Here is a 21,501-nt window from a genome sequence, read left to right as displayed (position 1 = left end):
TCTTTCCTTTTATATATTTATGTTTCCAAAAAACCATCTCTAATCAATGCATTCAAAGAGACAACTAAAAAAGAACTTGGTAGCCCAACCTATCCAACTCGAATAAAATTATATATAATAGAAGATACATATGATCTAAATAAAAAAAAGAATCTAAAAATAAAATACTTGTAATATTAATAAAAAAAATTCTTATTAGACCTTCCATAGAATATATAACTTCATTATTTTTTTACCAATGATATTTTTTCTTCTATATTTTATTTATATTTTAAATTTTAATTCAATTCAAAAATACTCGTTCAATCATCAATGTATCGAAAACTTGCTAGTTATCTCCCCCTTTCATGGACCACCCTTTAAAGTTTAAGCCTAGTGCAGAACCTTCGGTAATCCTGTAATCCTTCTCTATGATAAGAAAATGGGTGCATCCATGTTGGCTTAAAGCCGAATCCAATGAAAATAACTATAAGCTTTTACCACAAAATCACCCGTTAGGATTAGTTTGAAAATATAAATAGGAAAAATTAATAAAAATGACAGTCAACAGTAAATATTTTATGCTAAGTAACATAAAAAAAAGGTTTATAATTTAAATTTCTAGATTGCTTCAGATTGAATTCTAACCTCACATGTTAATAGATACATTTCCATCTGGAGTGCAAGAAAATAACTTTTACTTATATGATACATTTCAAATCTCAAGTGAATACTTATACGATACCTTTCCCAGTAGCCAACCACGAGAAGATCACTAAAATCAAATAAAGAGTACAGTGCTTGCACATATGGCCAGGAAAATAGCTCTACTAATTATAATTACAAATTACAATTAGCAAAAATACTGTAGGCAGTATTAACAGGAGCATCCAAATGTGCCCATGAAAAAAAAAAGCTTTTCTGATATTGACCCACTTGATAACTACATCAGGGTGTTCTTCTGAAGTTCATATATTGATAAAACAACCATTTGCCACCAGGAAAGGGCAAAATCATTATTCATTACCTTGTTCACTCCACGGCCTTGATGGTCTTCAAAATAGATTATGCCAAAAACTGATATCCCTCCTCCCACCCAGCCAAGCTCAACCAGAGCTCAAGATTCAAGAAGTGTACTGAGATTGACTGGGGCTATATATGATAAGATAAAAGATACAGCTGCAAATGGAGATGTTGACCAATTACGAAGTAGAAGACACTGGATGAAGGGGCCACAAGGTGAGGCAAAGTTACATTCATAATGCTTGCAAAGCAGAAGAAATACAGCTTTGATCTCAAGTGATAATTTCCCTGACAAGCCAATCCAAACTAGGATATGCAAAGTACAAGATGAGAAATGATGGGAGAGCAAACAGAATGGTAACAAGTATATACAGAGCCAAAATGGCTGCAATGACTGGTATGGCATATAAGACAATCAAAAGAAATATAATGATCAATGGGAACTTTGCTGTCAAGTGAACAAATAAAACCAATGACTTCCGCAGAGATGCATGCAGTGTTTCTATACTTAAGTAATTACTGGTATCACCATGATAATGATTGGAACTTGAAGACTCTGGATGGCAAACTTGCCCTCCCTGAAGGCTGTCATGGCTTACTTGGCTTCCGTTGGTTAAACTGTCTATAATTGGCCACACTGGTTGATGATCCCCGCAAACAGTAGAATGTGACTTCACTCTATCACCGTTCATGTTCTCAACCATCCATAGAAGAAAGTAGTTCTTGTGAGGGAATTTCAGATTTCCCTGGTAAACTAAACGGAGAGACAAAAGGTTGCACCACGGGCAGGAGATAAAAAGCGGAAGCCGAATTGGCAGTGTTGGGAAATTCACCACGGCCCATTGTAATCCAAGGATGCAATTTTTACAAAGGGTGTGACCACACCATAAGACATAAGGCACATTTTCAACAATGTTAAAGGATTCCCAGCATATTGGGCATTCTAGCCTTTCCTCTCTGCTAACCATGGAAGTCTCGTCATCAGAAAATTCTGAAGCAGAGTGAGTTGGTTTTGGAGAATCATTTTTCAGACCCACACTTCCAGCAATTAAACTAGATGCAAAGTTCCACATTCTCAATCACGTCACAAAACTATAGAAATGGCCAGGAAACAAGCATCATTTGAACTTCACTGTGGTCATTAATGATGGGATCAAAGCATCAAGTCTGGACCACATCAATCGTGACAGAGGTGTAACAAGTTTAAACCTAAATCGAAACAAGTGTCAGAACACACCCTGTAGCACATTCACAATACTAGAAATGTTGTATTAACAGAAATGAAATAATTTCTTAAAATAAAATGATATACACATACTTAAGATCATAAACATGTGCACTCATGTAAATCTTGTGCATGCACTTCATACAGTTTCTATAAGCATTAACAACTATAATGCACAGATACAATAGGCATTTTGGATTCAATATGTATCTGATACAGCAATATGGTTATTCCTAGAATATACAAGATACAAAGCCATGAACTGTATATATAGATACATATAAAATATTTATAAAACATATTAAATATATAATTGTGATTCTGCAAATCCAAACTCAGAAGATGCGCCATATTTATATAAATCATTTTCGTCCTAAATCACTGCCAATTGCCTACAACGTGCCTGTTCAGTTTAGAGTTTTGGAGAATTAATTTTGAACCTTGAAATGTGATTGAGATGTGTGACTAAATTAATCCGAATTACATATTTATAAATTGAAATATGTGGGTTTAAGTAGAGAAGAGCAAGAATTATCACATTCTCTAACTTTAAAGCACTCGAGGGCCAATAATGGTGTCAATCATATTCCTTCTTAGAGCATCACCTGTATAGATGAAGTATCTACAATTCTACATAGTGGGTAATGGGATATGTATCATATACGGTATGTGAAGCAAATGCAAGTATCAGTGCTTCATACATAATATCAATCAGGAAACAAAGTTGAATGTCCTAATCCATGCCCGCCTTTCTTTCAATACTAAAAATTGTTCACCCATAACAAAACAACACGGCATATGCATTGAATAAATTCCTAAGGCACAGATACTTACAAAATAACCTAATAAGTGTAAGCCATTATGCTAATTTCACTAGTTATGAAAGTACTTTCTTTAACTTCCTACACCATTTTGTAATCCAGACAACATCTTAGGCTTATGTTATAACTCTTCAAAAAATCACTTCCTTGCATTCCTTCCTCTCCAACCTCCCAAACACAAACTTCACAGCATCCCCCATAGACCAATAGTTTGTCACAATTAGCTTCTTAAACCATCATATCAGAATATTATAACATTCAATCAATTCATGACAGCATCCAAATCAACAAATAAATGCACACACTTACAAATGTGAAAACCGAACCAGGTGAGTAAAATGAAAATCAATTGCAACAGCTAAGAAAAAAGAAACCCTAATTGAAGGAAATGCGAGAAAAATGGGGAAATGAAATGTGAAATAAGATCGGAAGAATTAACGAGGCATAACCGCTGAAGCAGGGGAGGAAATAGAAGAACCTACGGAAGGTGGAAACAATTGCACGCAAAAATCATGATAGAATGAGAATGAAAGATTGGATTTTTTTTCTTTCAAAAAAGACAAAAGAAAAAGAAGAGTTAAGGAAAACCCTTCAATTTTTTTTTTCCTATCTCTACAACGTTTTTAGCGTGGAACCAGCCAGCTATGGAGTTTCAATACAAGTGGCGCAGTAAACGACAGTTATCGCTCTCGCCCACACCTTATTTAACTTTTTTAAATCGAGTTAATATTTATGAAATGAAAAAAAAATTGTTAGTTCTTTTATTTTAATTTTACGGAGTATTTGTTAGTATCTATTATTTAAAGTATATTTTCATTTTATTTTAATGAGTTGGAGGATGAGCTGTTTATAATTGTGGTTCCACTTAGTAACTAGTAGTAGTAACACACACTGGTTCATTTCAACAACTTGTAAAAATGGATCAATATTTGTAGTTTGGGATTTATTGTTATGGATCCAATTATTGTTCTCCACTTAGCAACTTGTTCAAATGGTTCTCCATCTTTCTCTTATTATCAAAGTATTGCATAATGGTTATCAAAATGGTTACTGCATAGTGGAAACTGACAATGAATGTGTGTGGTTTATAAGATGGAAATATGAGAAACTTTTTTAAATTAAGGTAGAGTGTAAAATGTGTGGATAAAAAAAAACATATAATTTCTCTCTATTATTATTTGTCTTCTCTCTCCCAAATAGCCCAAAAGTGAAAATGATTATGAATGTGAAGGAAGGTCAGATAATCTCTGTATGATTAAAAAAGCATAAATATTCTCCGATTCTTTTTTAATTTATATTATGTCGTGTTGGATTCTTTAATTAAAAAAATGAATGGACAAATGCAAAGCTTAGTAGTTACTAGTTACATGGATGAAATAATTTGGTATGTACTTTGGGTTATAACTTGTTTGACTGCCTAAGCGAGCTGTGGTTTGTAGAAGACATCATGGGAAGATATGACATATGAGAGATTTGGGGCATGGATATCTCTTTCTCAACAGTTGTACAAATAAAATATCTAATATCGTCACCAAATTGTTGGTGTAAAATAATATTTATTAATTTTATTAATGATTAATTTTTATTAAAAAAAATTAATTGATGCCTAATTTTTAATGAACTCTTCCTCCTCAAACATGTTTTACTCATTTATAAAGTAAAAAATTAAAATCTTATTTAAAAGATTTGAGCTCATTAAACCACAGGTTGATAATATCATGTATCATGACTATCAACAATCAATATATAGTCAATTTCTAACTCAAATGACACTTGTATTTTCTATTCCTTTATAAAGTTAGATGCTATCGCACAAGTTTTTTTTTTCACACAAACCACCACAAGTTTTATTATATAGTTAAGAGAAAAAAAATTATATACTAACATAATAAAAAGTTTTACATCATTATGAAATCATAATTCATCGTGTATGTTAAGTTTACATATTAATTTTTATTATAATTACTTTAAAAATTATTAATAATAAATTATGATTAGAGGACAGATATTATCTGGAAATGATCATTAAATTCTATATTTAATGTCAAAATACATATAAATAATTTTTAGTAAACACAATTCATCTTTATAATTTTAAAAATCTCTTATATTTTTCTTTTTTTTATTTCGTATTAGTTGTCACTTCTCAAGTTTCTTAAAATTAAGAAGGGAAGTCCAACTTAATTGATTAATTTAATAAGATACATAAATTATTGTAAATTTTCACATTCTAAGATTTTTACAAGTAACGAAGTAAATTCAATAAATACCATAGACTTCACCGGTAGTGAAATTTCTTACATAATAAAAACCTTTCTAGCTATAAGCAATTAACATAGTGGCAAAAGAAGTTTTTCAAACTCAGATGACACTGATCGTATTGTTTATTCCATTTATAAATTTAAATTTCATCCCACCACAAGATACATGGACAGGAAGAGAAATGGGTCTAGCTAGTTTAGGTTCTAGATCTAGATAATCCTTATCTGTCGTTTTAGTGTCACACGACACATTATTTGTTCTGAGAATATTGTGTAAATATCCTAGGCCACCTTTGCATGAATGATATGAACCGAAATGATGGGGGCAATAAACAATAATAATATGTTGGATAAGGAGAATGAGGTTTTGAAGTATATGTATAAAAGAGATGAATAAGCCACAAGAGAAAGTACCTAGCCATAGGCAACCCTGAAGAGTTAGGGAAACTACTTGATCAACAAGGACCACCTGAGGCTGTAACAAACTTTGGGGACTAAAATCCAAAGAGGTCGGATAAGAAGAAGGTTATGTCTTAAGAACATATTTGGGGTTTGAAGGGGCTGAAAGTGTATAATATGAGAACTAATGAGTGGATATGAATTATGTTGGTTGATCATGACTCATACTTGTGTTTCCATTGTTTTGCTCCTTTGCTGATGATATTTTTATTTTTTGGGGGGTCCAGTTTTTATGATAAAATTAAATATTTGAACCTAATGAGTTTTGAAGGACCAGTAAATGTTTTTGAAGAGGCTTGATCTGTCAACTCACTCAAAAAACTAGAATAGCAAGATCAACAAAATAAATAATTGAAGGATTCAAATCAAATATTTGAGACAAAGCTAATCAAATACTTGGAAAATCATGAGATGTTAAGAGTCAAGAAAGGCATGTTTGAATTTCAAGGTGATACAGGATTGGTTAATAGTTTTCAGGGTCCAATATCTTCACTGGGTCTACATTAGAATGTTAAAATAATTTTGGAAGAATTCCATACCATAAAATAATAATAATAATAATAATAATAATAATAATAATAATTATGATGATCAAAACAAAACTAAGACATGAAAGAACCTACCTCAGGGGAGCATCATGCTCATCTAAGCAAAACTGTGGCAAAGAGACAACAATTTTTGTCTTCCCAACAGAATTCAATGATTACTTTGTCCCAAGAGAAGCTTCATTGCCTTGTTGGTTATGTAAGAGGAAAATATGGTCCAAGAACTATAGCCAAAACAAATAACGTATACCAGTTAAGAAATTTTTTAACGTTTCTCTAGTCTAAAAAGTCAACAACTTCTTAATTTCTTTTAATTTCTTATTTGGTTACAAAAAAATAATTTGTGTGTTATAGGAAGAGAGTTTTATGTGAGAATAAAAATGATTATTCTCATCCATTAAATTAAAATAAAAAATTAAAATTAAAATATTTTAAATTTAAATTGGTGATGACGACAACAACATTAGTGGCAGTCATATTGGTAACGATGACGGTGTCCATGACGACGATCACGACGATAATGATGACTGTTGTGGCAACAGCGATCATGTTGATAACGACAATGATGGTTATGATATGATTGTAATCATGGTGATGGTGATTACCGCGATGTGGTAACTATTGTGATGATCTTGACACAAATTGAATCTTTAAAATATTTGATTTTTTTGTTTAATAAATTTTATAAAGATTTTAGGATTAAATAAGACTTTAATTTAAAATTAAAATATTTTAATCTTGACTTTTTATTTTAACCTAACCGATCAGAATGATCATCCTTATTTTCACATAAAAGAACTAGTTTATATGAAAGGTATGTATATATTATCGGTAAATTTTTTGAGATATATGAAACATAGTTTGTATCATATCAAAAACTTATAACTAACTTTTTTTGCACTAGTTGAAAAATTTGTTTGATTGTTTGGTAAATAAGTTTTTCTAATAACTTGTTAATAGTTTCTAGTATTTTTTTTGAAATACTACTTAGCATTTGTTTGAAAACATTAGTGTCTGGTTTTTAGTTTTTTTATATTTTCTTCTATTATTATTTTCAATACATTTATGAAAATTTTTAGTTACCCTTTTAAAATAAATCATGATTTTTTTTGTCATTTTATACTTTTTAATTACTCGAATAGCTAGTTTTATCAAACACTCCTAATTTAGTAACCTTACTTATAATTTCAGCTACCAACTACTCATTAACTTTTTAGATTTATTTTTCAGTTAATTTTGTTAAATATAATCTAATAAGTAATTTCTGATATTCTCTGTAAGCTCTTGAGGCCTGAGGCTTAAAATTTGTCCCAATCTTATTAAGTTTAGACTCAACTCATGAAAACTTTCATTCACAAAATAATAAATAAATAAATTTATATAATTTCTGTAATATAAATAGAGTGTATTTATTTTTAACAAAGAAAATAACGATAAAACATGTAAGCGATTTAGACACATTGATTCAATTGAATGATACCCCTATAAAAACCTATTTCGAATATGTTTAGTTTACTGTAGAAAAACTCCAAACTTAATTTAGAGAGAAATGAGTTTGAAATCATCTTTGGTTTCTCCAAAAAAAAATATTTGAAGTAAAAATTTAATTTGAAAACTTAGTTTGGAAGAAGGAACTATTGTGATATTTTTCCAAACTTAGTTTACAAACTTAAATTTAACACAAACTTAAGTTTACACACTACAATCCAAATATGCACCGATTGAAAGTGAATTTCAGAATTAGAAGAAATTAATCAACCACCATTTATACCCATTCACTACTCCGTAATCCGTGTAGTACTCTCTAATTTGTCTTACTGTTTGACAGGCTACAAGATAAGCATTGCTGTTTAGGCCAGTCTCCACACTTATTTGTGCAATCCCAGTCATTAACAATCAATCACATTTCATTCATTTTCATAGTGGTAGGTACCCATCACGTAAAAGACCTGGCTCAACCCCTAGAACATGTTTTTTTTTTTTCCTTTCGGGCTAACTCAATTAAATAATGAAAGAAGTAGGTTGTTTATTGTTCATGTAATATAATCTTGAATATTTTGGTTGTCCTCATGTACAAGTAGGAGGCAATTGCTTCAATTTTACTTCAACACTTGAGAAGGAGAGGTACGGCGTTTAATTGGTACGGAAGCTTTGAAAAGAACTGCATCCATTATTTGAAGGGCCCTCGAAAGCTAAGGGCTTTGTTGTTTTCCAATTATTTGATGAATTGGAATTTAGACTTGTGCATGTGTAGGGTTGTCTCTCGTTATTTTCGACCTCAGAGTTCCAGAAAAATAAAAATGTGGTTCCTAGATGTTACTTACGGCTACACTGTACAGCAATGCTCTTCGATGCTATAATCTCACACGTCGTGAGTAGATACATATATATATCTATGTATCTTGTTTTGGCAACAAAAATGCGTCAATGATAAGTTGGGTTATCAATAAAAAAAACCCACTTGAAAAAATTAGGATATGGAGAATTTTTTTATTGATAAATGTTAATTTGTTAATATTGATTAAAAATATAAGTTGAAAAATCCAAACTGTGATTTTTTTTCCCTTCCTTTTTTATTTTTATCATTTTCCAACCACTCTACAAATTCAAAACAACTCGGTTCGAGTATGATAGAAAACAACCTAATTTACAAACAATTTTATTTAGTAACGACTAGTCAAATTAGCTTATGAACGTTAGGGGAATCTACTTACAGAGTGGTATACCAAGTAACTAAATAAAAATTTATTAGTCTATATATATATGGTAAAATATGTTTCAAATCCTGATAAAATTTGAAAAATCTTAATTTATCCTCTTTTTGTATTAATTTAATCTTGTAAAATAAAATATATTTTGTATGATTCTTAACGTCATGGTAACTTTATTATACGATAATCTAGTGTGGTTAAAATTTACTTGTATAATTTGATTACAAATTAATTAAATAATTTATTTTAGTTAAAATCCTTCAAAATTAATTAAACAATTTTTGCGGCTAAAATCTTCTAAAAATTATAATTTTTATCACTTCCTATGTGATTTTCTCACATTTATCGATGAAATTAGGAAAAAGATAAAACAATAATATGTTCTAGTAACGTGCTTGGGAAGATAAAGTGAAAAAATAATTAAGTGTATCACGTAAGAGAACTATGTAACAGAAATACTATTGAAAACTATGAAAAATATGTTTTATTGTCACAGGCATTAAATTAATATGAATTTTTTTTATAAAAATGAAATTAATATTTTTTAATTTTATAGATACTTCAATCATATTTTACCCTAAAAAATAAAATAAGAGTTAATTAATTTTAAGTCCTTATATAGTACCAATTCAGATTTCCGTATATATTTATCTTGGTGAACTTGAAAGACACAACCAACTGTCCTTTTGTTAAACAAAATGATCAAAACTTACTATAAAGAAGTTGTACAGAAGTTGTCGTTTGTTGACATTCATACGGTAAGGTGGTGAAGACTGAGGAGTGAATTTACCTTGTTATTGATAGTTTAATTGTCTATTGGTCTTCTTTATTTTTTACTTTTATAATATTTTATAAATTAATCCTAATTTAGACTTTGAAAAAGTTTATTTTACATACGCCATTTCATCATTCATTCTCATTTTGTAAATAACTCTTTTTAGGGTTTTTTTCATCACAAGTCATAAAAACCGTTTTTTTTCTTGTCTTTTTTTGTTCAATAAGATAATCCAATTGATTTAATAAAAACAAGAATTCAATTAAAATAAGAAAGTGAGCTTAGTGAGTCGTAACCCTAGCCATGTAAATTAGCTAGCTACCAAACCAGGGAAACACAAAATTACAATTACTCTTTCAATTCATTCTCAACGTCACCATTTCACTTGGAAGGTTCTTATTTCTCAAAGACAATAAAAAGACTTCACACTTGCCTCTTCCTTTTTATTTATAATAAACATTTTAGCAAAATCGTGTCCATTTTAGCATATCCATACCCATTTTAGCAAGCTTGTGCTCTCTATCCAAGACTTCACCCATTTTAGCATATCCATACCCAAGTTGCCCAAGCAAGAGCTTTAGGCCTCCAAAAAAAAGCTCCAAATTTTGTTTAGTACTAATATATCTCAAAAAAATTATTGTAAAATTATATTTAAAAATAAATTTTAATTAAAATATTATAAGTAACTATTAATCTTTTTATTAATAATGTAGATAACAATTAATAAACAATAATTATTTACCAATATCATAATTTTTTTAGAAAAAAAGAGATTTAATAATTAATAAGTAAAAAAATTCAAATTTTTTTTATTTTATAAATAAATAAAAAATATCATTCTTAAATTTGTTTTAGATCTTTCAATTTGTTGAGTCGCCTGATCCAAAACAAAATCTTCAAAAATCAAACACGATTGTATCAGGGGCGTTAAGATAAAACATGAAATTGTTCTTTTTTTTCAAAGCAATGATATTCAAATCGAAGCACAATCGTGCTCAATGGGATTGGATTCGGCTCTTCGCAATGCAGATTGGTAATTTAATGATTATGGTCTTTTTGTCAAGAGCTTAGTTTTTCACAAAAACTTCTATTTTTGCCTTCTACAACTTTCATGTCAACATCCGAAATTTATCACACTAGAAAGAAATGAGTTCTACTAATAAAGTCGTAAGAAATAATTTTTTACCCACTAAATTACTTTAATTTAAATATTTATTCAACATTTAACTCTATTTCCCCTCAACCAAACAACATTAATTACTTTTCATCCTTTTTCTATTATGTTTTTCTTTTTCTTTTCTCACTTATTCTCTTTCATTATCTCTCTTTCTTTACTCACAACCACACAATGTTAAAGACTTGTATTTTTATTATATCTTTAGATAATTCTTACTACTTTTTGTTTATTCATTATTTCTCTAATAAGCACAAATTTTAAGTATATATATATATATATATATAACACTACTTTCTGTAAACGTACATGGTCACTTTACTCTCCTAGTTTTGTGGGTTGCAAAATATTTTCTCAAATCATCAAAATGTGAGTTTGATCATGACATCAAATCAATGATTCTATAAACGTACATTAATCTTGCAATTTCATTGGAAAACAAAACGCACGCTTGGTTATTGGTGGCTGCTTTGAAATTGAAACCTTGTGAGGGATCACATTGCACTGAACTAACGTTCATTCCCTTTGGCCACATATAGTTGGATGCTCTCTTGGCTGTATATCTTCTTGAGCTATTTCTGTGCTGCTGATGTAAGGCTTCCCCACGTGTTTCATCAGCCTATGATTATTACTATACATAACTTTAATCCTAATTTCCCCTACTAGATGAATTTGATCACATGCATTGTATTTTTTATCTTGTTGGAATCTTGTTCCTCTCTGTGTTCATCTTGTCAACTATTGAAGTAATTGCTTTTACCATTTCTTTTTTCTTTGTTGGCCAGAACATATCCAATTCCAGCGTTCCTAATATTTGTTCCATGAAATTCTGTTTTAATTCACATATTCTTAAATTTATATAAGGTGTTCCCACTTGGCGAATGAATTGGTATGAAATTATTTTAGTTTAATTGAAGGTCTCCTCGAGAATACAGGTACTCTGTTTTAGATGAAAAAACCTTACCATGCAATCTTTATTTTTATTCAATACACTACTACAAAAAAAAAAAAAATTTAACATCCATTAAAAAACATTTAATATTAATTTTGAAAAAATAAGCTATGTTAAAAACATTTAATAAAGACACTTTCAACTTATAAAAATGACATTCAAAGTTAATTTACAAATAAATTCATGTTGAAAGTACATTAATAGGTAAATTTCTACCAAATTTCAACATTAATTTTGGCTAAAATCAATGTAAAAAGTATTGATTTTGTAAAAATTAATTTTGTGTCATATTTAAATATCGGTTTTCATTCTTACATCTTATGCAAAATTATCAAATTCCCATTAATTTAATTCAAAATTTCAATTTTTTTTTACTTTTACCAAACCTACACAATAACCCCACATATATGGTCATTTTTTATTTTGCTATGCCTTCATTTTCATATCAATTTTTTATATTTTAAAATGAATTGAATTTTCATAATTTTATTTCTTAAAAGAGAGAATAAATGAATTTTTTTTAATTTTGTATAATTTTGTTGTAATTCAAACAATTGCGACTTAATTTATAAAAAATAGTATTGATGGAATCAAAAATATAAAATTAGTTATAAGGTTGAAAAAAAAAAAGAAGAATTATTTAAGTGGTAAGAAGCACTGTTTAATAGTGATACCTATTTATTAAAAAAATACATAACAGTGGTATTAAAAAATACATAAGTTAAGACGAAAAAATAATTTTAAACATTTGATAAATTTTTTTAATTAGTCATTGTCTTTTCCGTGTTATCCATCTTCAACCTTTGCATAGATGCCATTCTTTTAAATGCACTATGGGATGGTGATTGTAGTCTGGTCACCATCCGCCTTTCATCCATTTGATGTACTCACCAAAAGTAGTTGAACACAAATCAAGGATGATACAAAGAAAGTATTGTTGACTCCAATCCAATCGAGAATAAAATAACCTCTTTATTACCAAGGATGATGAGCTGAGCTACTCAGTCTACCACGTATCACATGAGAGAATACAGGAGAATTGCGTAGGAGGAGCATTTAGCACACCCTTTACCAAACATGCCACTAAAAAAAACCTCAAGAAGAAGAGGAACTCTCCAAATCCTACTCTCAAGCCCTTCAAACTTGTTACCCAACCAACAAATAGTGTCTTCCCCGTGAGATTGCTTATTACCCAACCAACCAACAAATAGCATCTTCCCCGTGGGATTAGAGGTAACATCAACAACAATGATCCTTTGGACAATATTATCAAGAACCATGCTCTCCAAATTTTTTCTATTCTATTCTACCGATCATTCTCCTAGCAATCAACAGGCAAGAGAGAGTCAACAATATTAACACAAGGTACCTGCACATACTTACCACACCTCCACTGTTGGAGAAGTGAAGTCTCAAGGTAAGAATGTGAACATTAAACACACCGGTGAATATAAGACCTCTAATGTTTTGGAGGTAAAGTGTGATATAAGTCATGGGGAGACAAGAATCTTGCACACACCTCCACATGAAGAAGGTGGCACGGAGTCTAAACTTAGACTAAAATATCTTTAAGAAAAAAAATTGATTATTTTATGTGATAAATTATCCTAGTTGAAAATCTTAAGGACAGGTTTGAGAAAACATTTTTTTTTTTTTTTTCTAAAAACATTTTTTATTTTCTAATTTTTAAAATATATATAGAAGATATGTTTGTTTTGATTTTTGATTTTCTTATTTTCAATTTTATATTTAACCTCTCGTTGAATATATTGTTTTAACCTCTCTTTTAGATTTATAAATCTATTCTACATGATTTTTGCATTAACTCATGGGGAATTAATGAGAGAAACAATTCAAACACAAGCAATTTCATATGATTCATATTCTTGATATTTTTTTTTGAAAATTGCATGATTTTACTTTTCATGGGTTTGTCAATGTAGGAAAGATGAGCAAGAAAATAGGACAATATGATTTTGTGGAAAAGCCCCCAACTTGCATATATTAAAGGTTAAATGATCTTTTTGTTTGTTTTTTTTTGTTTAATTGTTTATTTTTTTTAAAGTTCAATTTGATATTGCATTTTATTTAAAAGGTTCACAATGGTCCCATATTTTATAGGGACCAAAATGACTAAATAAAAAATATATGTTATTAATGTTGTCATCTTAATCTATTGATATGTGAATAAAATATATGTCATGTCATAATATTGATTAGAGAAATGTTATTTATATAATAAATTGTATAACAAATTTTACAATTAAGAGACATAAAGAGATATAAAAGAGAGAAGTGTGAGATATAATGAATGTTATGATAGAGAGAAATAGCTAGACTGCCTCGACATTAATAAAGTGTTGTATAAATTGTTATATGATTATATATATGAATAATTATATTGATAATATTGCAGTAAGAAAAACTATATTGATAATATTATACTTTAACAACACAATTATTTAATAACTATTAGCTTCTGCCTATAAAAGAAGTACTTTTATTTTCTTCCAAGTAACAAGGGTTTAACTAGTTTTTTTTAAATAGGATATATTAAGTGCATTTCTCATATTATAATTTAAAAGAAAACACACTGAGGCAGTTTTAGTTCTCAAATAGATCCACCTAATTAAAATATCTGAACTATATATCAAAGATTTGAGCGGGAAAAATAATTGTTGAAAAATAATTTTTTTTTATCCTCAGAGTGTCTTAAATCGTGCGTCACGTTTAACTTTTGGGGAATTTGAAATGCGAAAAAAGACAACAATATGAACCATTTTAATTCAAGTTTTTTTTTTATATATATAAAAATTCCTTTCCTTCTTTATCTCCTAAAGAGATATGTCGATCTTAGTATCCATCATTTACTTTGTGAGATACACCATAGAAAAAACAAATCATTGTGTGAAAAGATTCTACAACGGCAAAGGCACCTTCTTGGTTTCCCATTCGAAAATGACGTGAAAAATATCTTATTTCTTGAATAAGAAAATGTTTCGTTCATAAATTATAATCATGTTACACAAACAAAATGTTACATCCAACTTACAGTGCCATATAAATTATAAATTACATATACTTTTAAAAAGAATAATGTTCCTTTTCAATAAACTCATTTAAATCTAGAGTATAATGTCATGCATTATAAGTATAAAACTTTTTTGCACTATTAATTAATAAAAAAGTTAAATACGATTTTCAAATATTTATTATAAAATTAATAAACTTATCATATATAAATTTATAATTTTATGATAATCTTTATATTGTTTATGCATTTTAATCATATATGTTGTAGTGCTCACTCATAAATAAACTAGCTTATGAGCTCCAAGATTACTAAAACGAGAATTCTTCCTTTCTTCCTCAACAAGACCATGCAACACATTGTCAGGACATAACCAAATATTTCAACCGTTAGTTAAATTTTAATTTAAAATTAATTGATATCAAGTGAAGTAGTTCAACATTGGAGTACATCTTAAAAATCAAATCTGTATTATTTTTCCCTCTTTTTTGTTGCTTTTGTTTATGTTTTATAGTAAACATTGTCTTCTCCTTGGACGAGATTCACACGCGACAGCTTGGTTATGAAAAAAAAATTGCTAGATGTTGCAACCTAGAAACATTTGGATATTTCACCTTAGATGAGAAGAAAAGGAAAAAAAAAAGGATTAAGGTTAAAATTATAATTTAATTTTTATTCATTTATGTGTATTTTTCTATTAAAGATATACAATAAATACATAATATAAAACAATAGGTGCACTTGTGAAAATAAAACCCTTTTCATGGAAACTTTCAACATTTTACGATAATTCAACAAAAACTGATTCGAACGGATTAATTGGATCGATCTTACAGTTCCAAAACAATGATAAAACGGAAGAAAATATACATTAAGTCCATAACCGTATTTGTGGAGTTAAAATAAAATTTCTTTCACAAGAGCGACCAAAGTTGTGAAATAGAATGATTTCTGCTATTTGGATCGTTATTTTTTCTGTAAAAAATAATCGCAACTGATAAACATGTCTTGTCTGGTCTTTATAATCATAAAAGGCAGATGGACCCCTTGCAAAAATATGTAAGCACTAAGCAGTCACGTGAAATTTGTACTGTTATGTGTTCTGAAACAATCGAGAGTTTAATAGAAGCTAGCTATCTAAAATGATTTTGCTAAAAGTGTTTGCTATTAAAGATAGTTATTAATCATCGATTAACTGTTAATTTAGTCGATCGGTTAATTCTGTCTATGGCTATCGACCGATGCGGGCTTAATCTAAATATATTCTAATTTTGTTGAGTGCTAAAATTGATTAATGATTAAAGTAATTGTTTTTTTATGGCTAATAGATAAAATAACTTATATAATTATTTCTAACGGTTAACAACTATTTCTAATGACTGGCACAATTGATTAGGATTGAGAAGTGATTCAAAATCGAACTACTTTTGGGAAGAACAAATTGGACGAAAGATTTGAACATGAAAAACAATTGTAGTAGTTTCCAAAGGCTAAAACACATATGAAACCAATATAAGATCTCCACCAAGATTTAGAATGCTCAAAAGGATAACATCAAATACTCATAAATTGTGTATCTCTTGAAGACACCCTTTAGAGCAGTCACTTAAGTCATAAAAGCTCCTATACGTCACGAATAATAAATAACCTGGTAACTTAATAGTTAATATCTAACCATCATGAATATTAGGACATCAGGTCCTACCTATACACCCAACAAGCTTTTCTATTAGGCTTGACCCAACAAACTTATAAATATACTGTGATTCTCAAAGCTCAAATTAGATCACCTAATAAAATTAAGCTCATAGGAAAAAAATACATAGGTCATAAATCCAATCCATATTTTAATAAAAACAAAATATACACTAGAAGAATTTTTTTTTCTAACAAGTCAATCTGCAAGTTCAAAACAAGAACTTGGTCCCTTAAATGATTTACATATCACAAAGACTAGTATCTGAGTATTTGACTATTGCCGGGATCGATGGGCACCTAATTTTTATTTTTATTTTCAGAGTTTCAAACTAATCTTCGTACTCACGGTTTATCTCATGTACAACTGATTTCCCACAATCGTAAAATCTCTAAACTATTTTTATTTTTATTCAGGAACCTCAGCCCTCTTCAACTATTAAGTTAAAACTTACTTTTAGGCTCGGTTCTTTCATAATCATTAATAGGACAAATGTTTCATTCTATTATGATCATGTGGTTGATTTAGTTCTATTTTTTCCAACTAATTAAAGTAGGAAAAGATCATGATCCATCCATTTCATTTCACTAACCCCTTCCGATCTGAAATTTAGCTGTAATCCAAATCTCCCATGAGCTTACCGTAACAGGCTGATATATAAGTTTATCATTTTCTTGTTTTGAGGAAAGGTTTATCATCTTACAAACTTGGGTTATGGTAGTCTTTCTTCTTTACAACATGTTCAAACACTCCTCTTCTCTCATTTCTCTTGCTTAAGGAAGATGTGATTAGTAATATTATATTCTTTATTAATGATTGAAATGATGAAATTAAAGATGCGAGACACTTAATAAAAAGTGAGAATCATATATTATTTTGTAAACTTTAATAGTTTTTTTTTATATAAAAAAAAAAGACGTGGAAGTGCTCTGTTTTGCTTTGCTTTTCCGAGAGGAAGAGGGAAACAAATGAGTACTGTGTAGGAATCTTTCAACAGTGTCATTACCGGCTTATTACGGTAGCAAAGATTTTGGATCACACGAAGGAAATAATAATATAAAGAATTGGGACCCATTTACTATTAATAAACTTAATTAAAATATACTGATAATGCAAAGATATTGTGTATTATTTTTTAATTATAAATTAATATATAATAAAATTATTGATTTTTATAATAATTATTTTAAAAAGATACTTTTTAATTATATTTTTAGTTAGTTGTTAATTAGTATAAAAAATTATATTTTTTGGGATCATTGTATTGATGCAAAATATATATTAGTTTTATTGATATACTATAATTTTTCTGTAAAATCTCATATTGATTATTTGTAGTGGAATTTTTTTTTATTTTTGTTTAAATTTATTTTGGACCAACTACGTTACGTTTGATACGAATTTGTTTACATTATAATGTTTAAAAATCAAACTTTTATTATTATGCACATTTTTAAGAATGAAATTTGCCATGATTTGTTTAAGATAATCCTTGACTTTGATCTGACCTGAAAATTTCCTCAATTATTGAATTGCTAACTTATAATTATCAAATGAGGTATCCGTGGACTGTATATTTATTTTGAATGCAAGTAGTGATAAGAATGATAATAAATACACGTCAATCAATTTATGAATTGCATGCGATGTATTGCAGGCGCCGACGAAATTTGATGTGTAACACAGACACTACGAACCTTCCACCTAGGGAAAAAAGTTGGAAACAGACGTTCCCTACCATTTCGCACACGCATGACTTAACCCTAACACGCAAAATCTTTAAATAAAAATAGATTGTTACGGAATCAATCCACTTCCACTTTAACCACAAAAATAATTTGGTACCATTAACCTGTCAATGCAACATGTTTTTCAGGGAGATTATGATTACTAACGAAAACAAATGTATTATTGTGCCGGTGTGTTTTTCATTTTTATTGTATTAAATTTGATCTTTTATATAATTTTTATTGTGCTAAAATTAATATATATTTCATATTTTAATAGATGTGAATATGTTTGAGTTAAAAAAAAAAAATCCAACTCAATGCATTTTTATTACATTATTGCATTTTAGTTGTGTTAAATTTAATAATGTAATGATTTTTCTTATCACATACGGTGACAATAGTAGACCTGCTTAATAAAATGAATTATTAAAAATTAATTGCAAAATTGGAAAATCAATTTGAGTCTTATAATAAAAATGAAAAGAATATATTTTTATGCTTTTACTGTTTATTATCTTTTATAATAAAAATGATAAATAAATAATATAATTGTATGTATATATTTTTGTCTAACTTAATAAATTCTATCACAAATATCTTATTACTTTCCAAAAATTATTTTTCTATTATTCTTTATTTCATTATTTAATTTTTTATACTTCTTTTTCTTTTTTATTTAAAAATCTCATTTTCACATACTTTTAACAAAATAACATAAATTATTAAATTAGTTTGCGACATATGAAATCCTTGATTGAATTATTTGAAGGTGATTGATATTTTAAAGAAGATTATTAGATCATGAGGTGTTTTATAATTCTCAATGTTTAATTCATATTTTAATTATCATTTTTTTATAAGATTTTTTATTTTACATTTAAAGTTGGATATGTTGTAAGATATTTATTGACTAACAGACATGATTTTGATATAGAGACAAGACATGATTTTTCTTACATGCTGCTTAAATGTATTATTCCAAATTGACAAAATAACATGGTAATTCAAATTCAAATGTAATAAAATAACACAAAATAAGTAACAATTTAAATTTAACTAAAATGTCACATTGAAAATATGTATGAACTTGAATAAGTGAATATTATACGTAAGAAATACGCATTACAATTTTCCACATAAGATTAGTAATTCAAATCAGTAATCAATTATTTTATCGTATATCTTCTTTTCCTTTTTCTAATTGTAAAACTTTTGCATCAATTATTTTTACATTTATAATACAAATAGGTCTTTGTTTTAGCGTTATGAGAACCTATATGAATGACACATGTGTGATCTTCTTTTCTTTTTCTTTGATCTACAAAACGAAACCAAAGTATTTAAAAAAAAATTAAAAGCTACCTTAAAAAAACAGCAAACTATGTAAACCAACAAAAAAATAAATTAAAACAATTCTTTTTATTTATTTACTTATTTATTTGTTTTATAAAATAATTTAAGGGACCAATTATAGTATATCAGATAAAATATAAATTTTTCTCCTCTGTTCACAATATAATATAGCTCTACAACATTTTGTCCTTAATTAGATCGTGTCCTCTCCATAAAGTTCGTCATGTTCCCACTGTCCAAGTGAATTGCATTGCTGGTGAATCTTCCCCATCACTGGGAAGTATGTCATCTTTGTATTTTGGGCTTCTTGACCATTTTAGTAATTAAAAAATTAATTACCAAAGTAAAATAGAAAAAAGAATACCAATGTGGGTTGTTGAGAACACGTAGCGTATTAAAGCGTCAATTGAAATGACGCTACCCAAAAAGCTAAATTCGTTTTATGACCATTTTTTAGGTTTATGTATTTTTTCTTAATATCATGTGTTTGAGGTGTCAAGTGTGTTGACGCTTTAAGTTGTTTGAATGGATGGTGTTATTTGAATGGGTGGTATTAACACAGTTAATTCCTCGTGTTGTGTGTATAGATCCACAACACTGTTAAAAAATATAGATCAATTTAGTAAATTAAGATAATATTTTTTTATACCTTAACTTAAATTTTATAAGACTTTAATTAGTAATTAATAATAAATAAATAATTAGTAATAAATAAAATTTGAAAATATAATTAAACAAATGGATGAAGGCATAAAATAGTGTGGTAAAATAACACACTATTTTATGTCTCATATGTATTAAAAAATAGTATTGGTTTTAGTTTCTTATATATATAAAATAGCATGCACACTATTTTATGTCTTCATCATACATTTACATATATGTCATTGTTCCTTACTACATTCATGTTAAGTGTGTTAATAAGGTTTTAGGTACAATGGTGCTCAAGTTGGCTACCTTTTATCCCAATTTAATTATCTGCAAAGCTCTCTTTTGCTGTCAATATAGTCTTCTTATTTTTAAAATAATATCAGTTCCTTTATTATTATTATTATTTTACCATATTTCAATATAGAAAATTCATCTCCACAATAACTTGAAATCCTTTATATAAGTCAAATTGTGCAAATAAAATAATAAACATAATCTCCGAGGAAACAAAATAATATTTATCTTAGACTACAACAAAACAAGCTTAATACGAGAAGAGAAACTATAAAAAGATCAGTTAATCACAAATATCAAAAACATGAGCAAGGGCCAGGGCTCCTTCTTTACTAATAATTAAGTTCAAGTGTGTCACTCCTTATTATAATGATTAAAAAAAATACACATTTCTCTTATTTATTTATTTTATTAATTATTCATTCTTTTTTATCTTAATGATCATATTTCAACTATAAGGAACTGACAACATCTTTTTAGTAGTAGTATAATCACTTTTGAATTGTTAGATTATTTTTTAGGTCTTATTGTGTTACATAAGATGTATTTTTTTTCTTTAGTAATAAATTTCACTCTCAATTCTTGAATCACTTTTATGGGTTCACTTAAATATATTTTATTAAATAATTTTAAATTAGATTTAACTAAATATTTTTTTGAGAATTCTTAACAATAAAAAATAATTTTTTTTGAAAAAATTGAGTTCTTGAGACTTCTTTTCTTTTTAAAATCCAATCTGCATGCTAAAAATCTTGAATGACAATCTAATGATAGAATTGGTGTAGAAGAATTCTTGAGTTTAAGAACCCAACTCAAGAATC

General features: G+C 28.2%; 1 protein-coding gene and 1 long non-coding RNA gene across 5 annotated transcripts; one reads left to right on the top strand and one right to left on the bottom strand.

Moving 5' to 3' along the window:
* Positions 1 to 615: 615 nt before the first annotated feature.
* Positions 616 to 3,685, bottom strand: LOC114396713. Of its 4 annotated transcripts, none has more exons than XM_028358835.1 (2): positions 3,358 to 3,685; positions 616 to 2,211 (listed from the first exon to the last, which is right to left on the bottom strand). In XM_028358835.1, exon 2 carries the CDS (start codon positions 2,073 to 2,075, stop codon positions 1,275 to 1,277), a length of 801 nt encoding a protein of 266 aa, XP_028214636.1. In that variant the 5' UTR covers positions 2,076 to 2,211; positions 3,358 to 3,685; the 3' UTR covers positions 616 to 1,274. The 4 variants fall into 4 exon arrangements, with proteins under 4 accessions (XP_028214636.1, XP_028214637.1, XP_028214640.1 ...); XM_028358836.1 differs by having other exon boundaries at positions 3,498 to 3,685; XM_028358839.1 differs by having other exon boundaries at positions 3,527 to 3,684.
* Positions 3,686 to 7,447: 3,762 nt separating this feature from the next.
* Positions 7,448 to 8,632, top strand: LOC114394999. Its single transcript, XR_003662912.1, has 2 exons — positions 7,448 to 8,238; positions 8,395 to 8,632. It is a non-coding gene; the product is annotated as an uncharacterized LOC114394999 (long non-coding RNA).
* The last annotated feature ends 12,869 nt before the right edge of the window (positions 8,633 to 21,501 follow it).

The sequence above is a fragment of the Glycine soja genome, chromosome 18 (assembly GCF_004193775.1).
Source record: "Glycine soja cultivar W05 chromosome 18, ASM419377v2, whole genome shotgun sequence".
Lineage (NCBI taxonomy): Eukaryota > Viridiplantae > Streptophyta > Magnoliopsida > Fabales > Fabaceae > Glycine > Glycine soja.
Note: the sequence above shows the minus strand (reverse complement) of the source record. Positions and strands in the feature narration are given on the sequence as shown.

Bases quoted from the DNA above. Each gene is read 5' to 3' on its own strand.
- LOC114396713 (XM_028358835.1), bottom strand. From the start codon at position 2,075: ATGTGGAACTTTGCATCTAGTTTAATTGCTGGAAGTGTGGGTCTGAAA.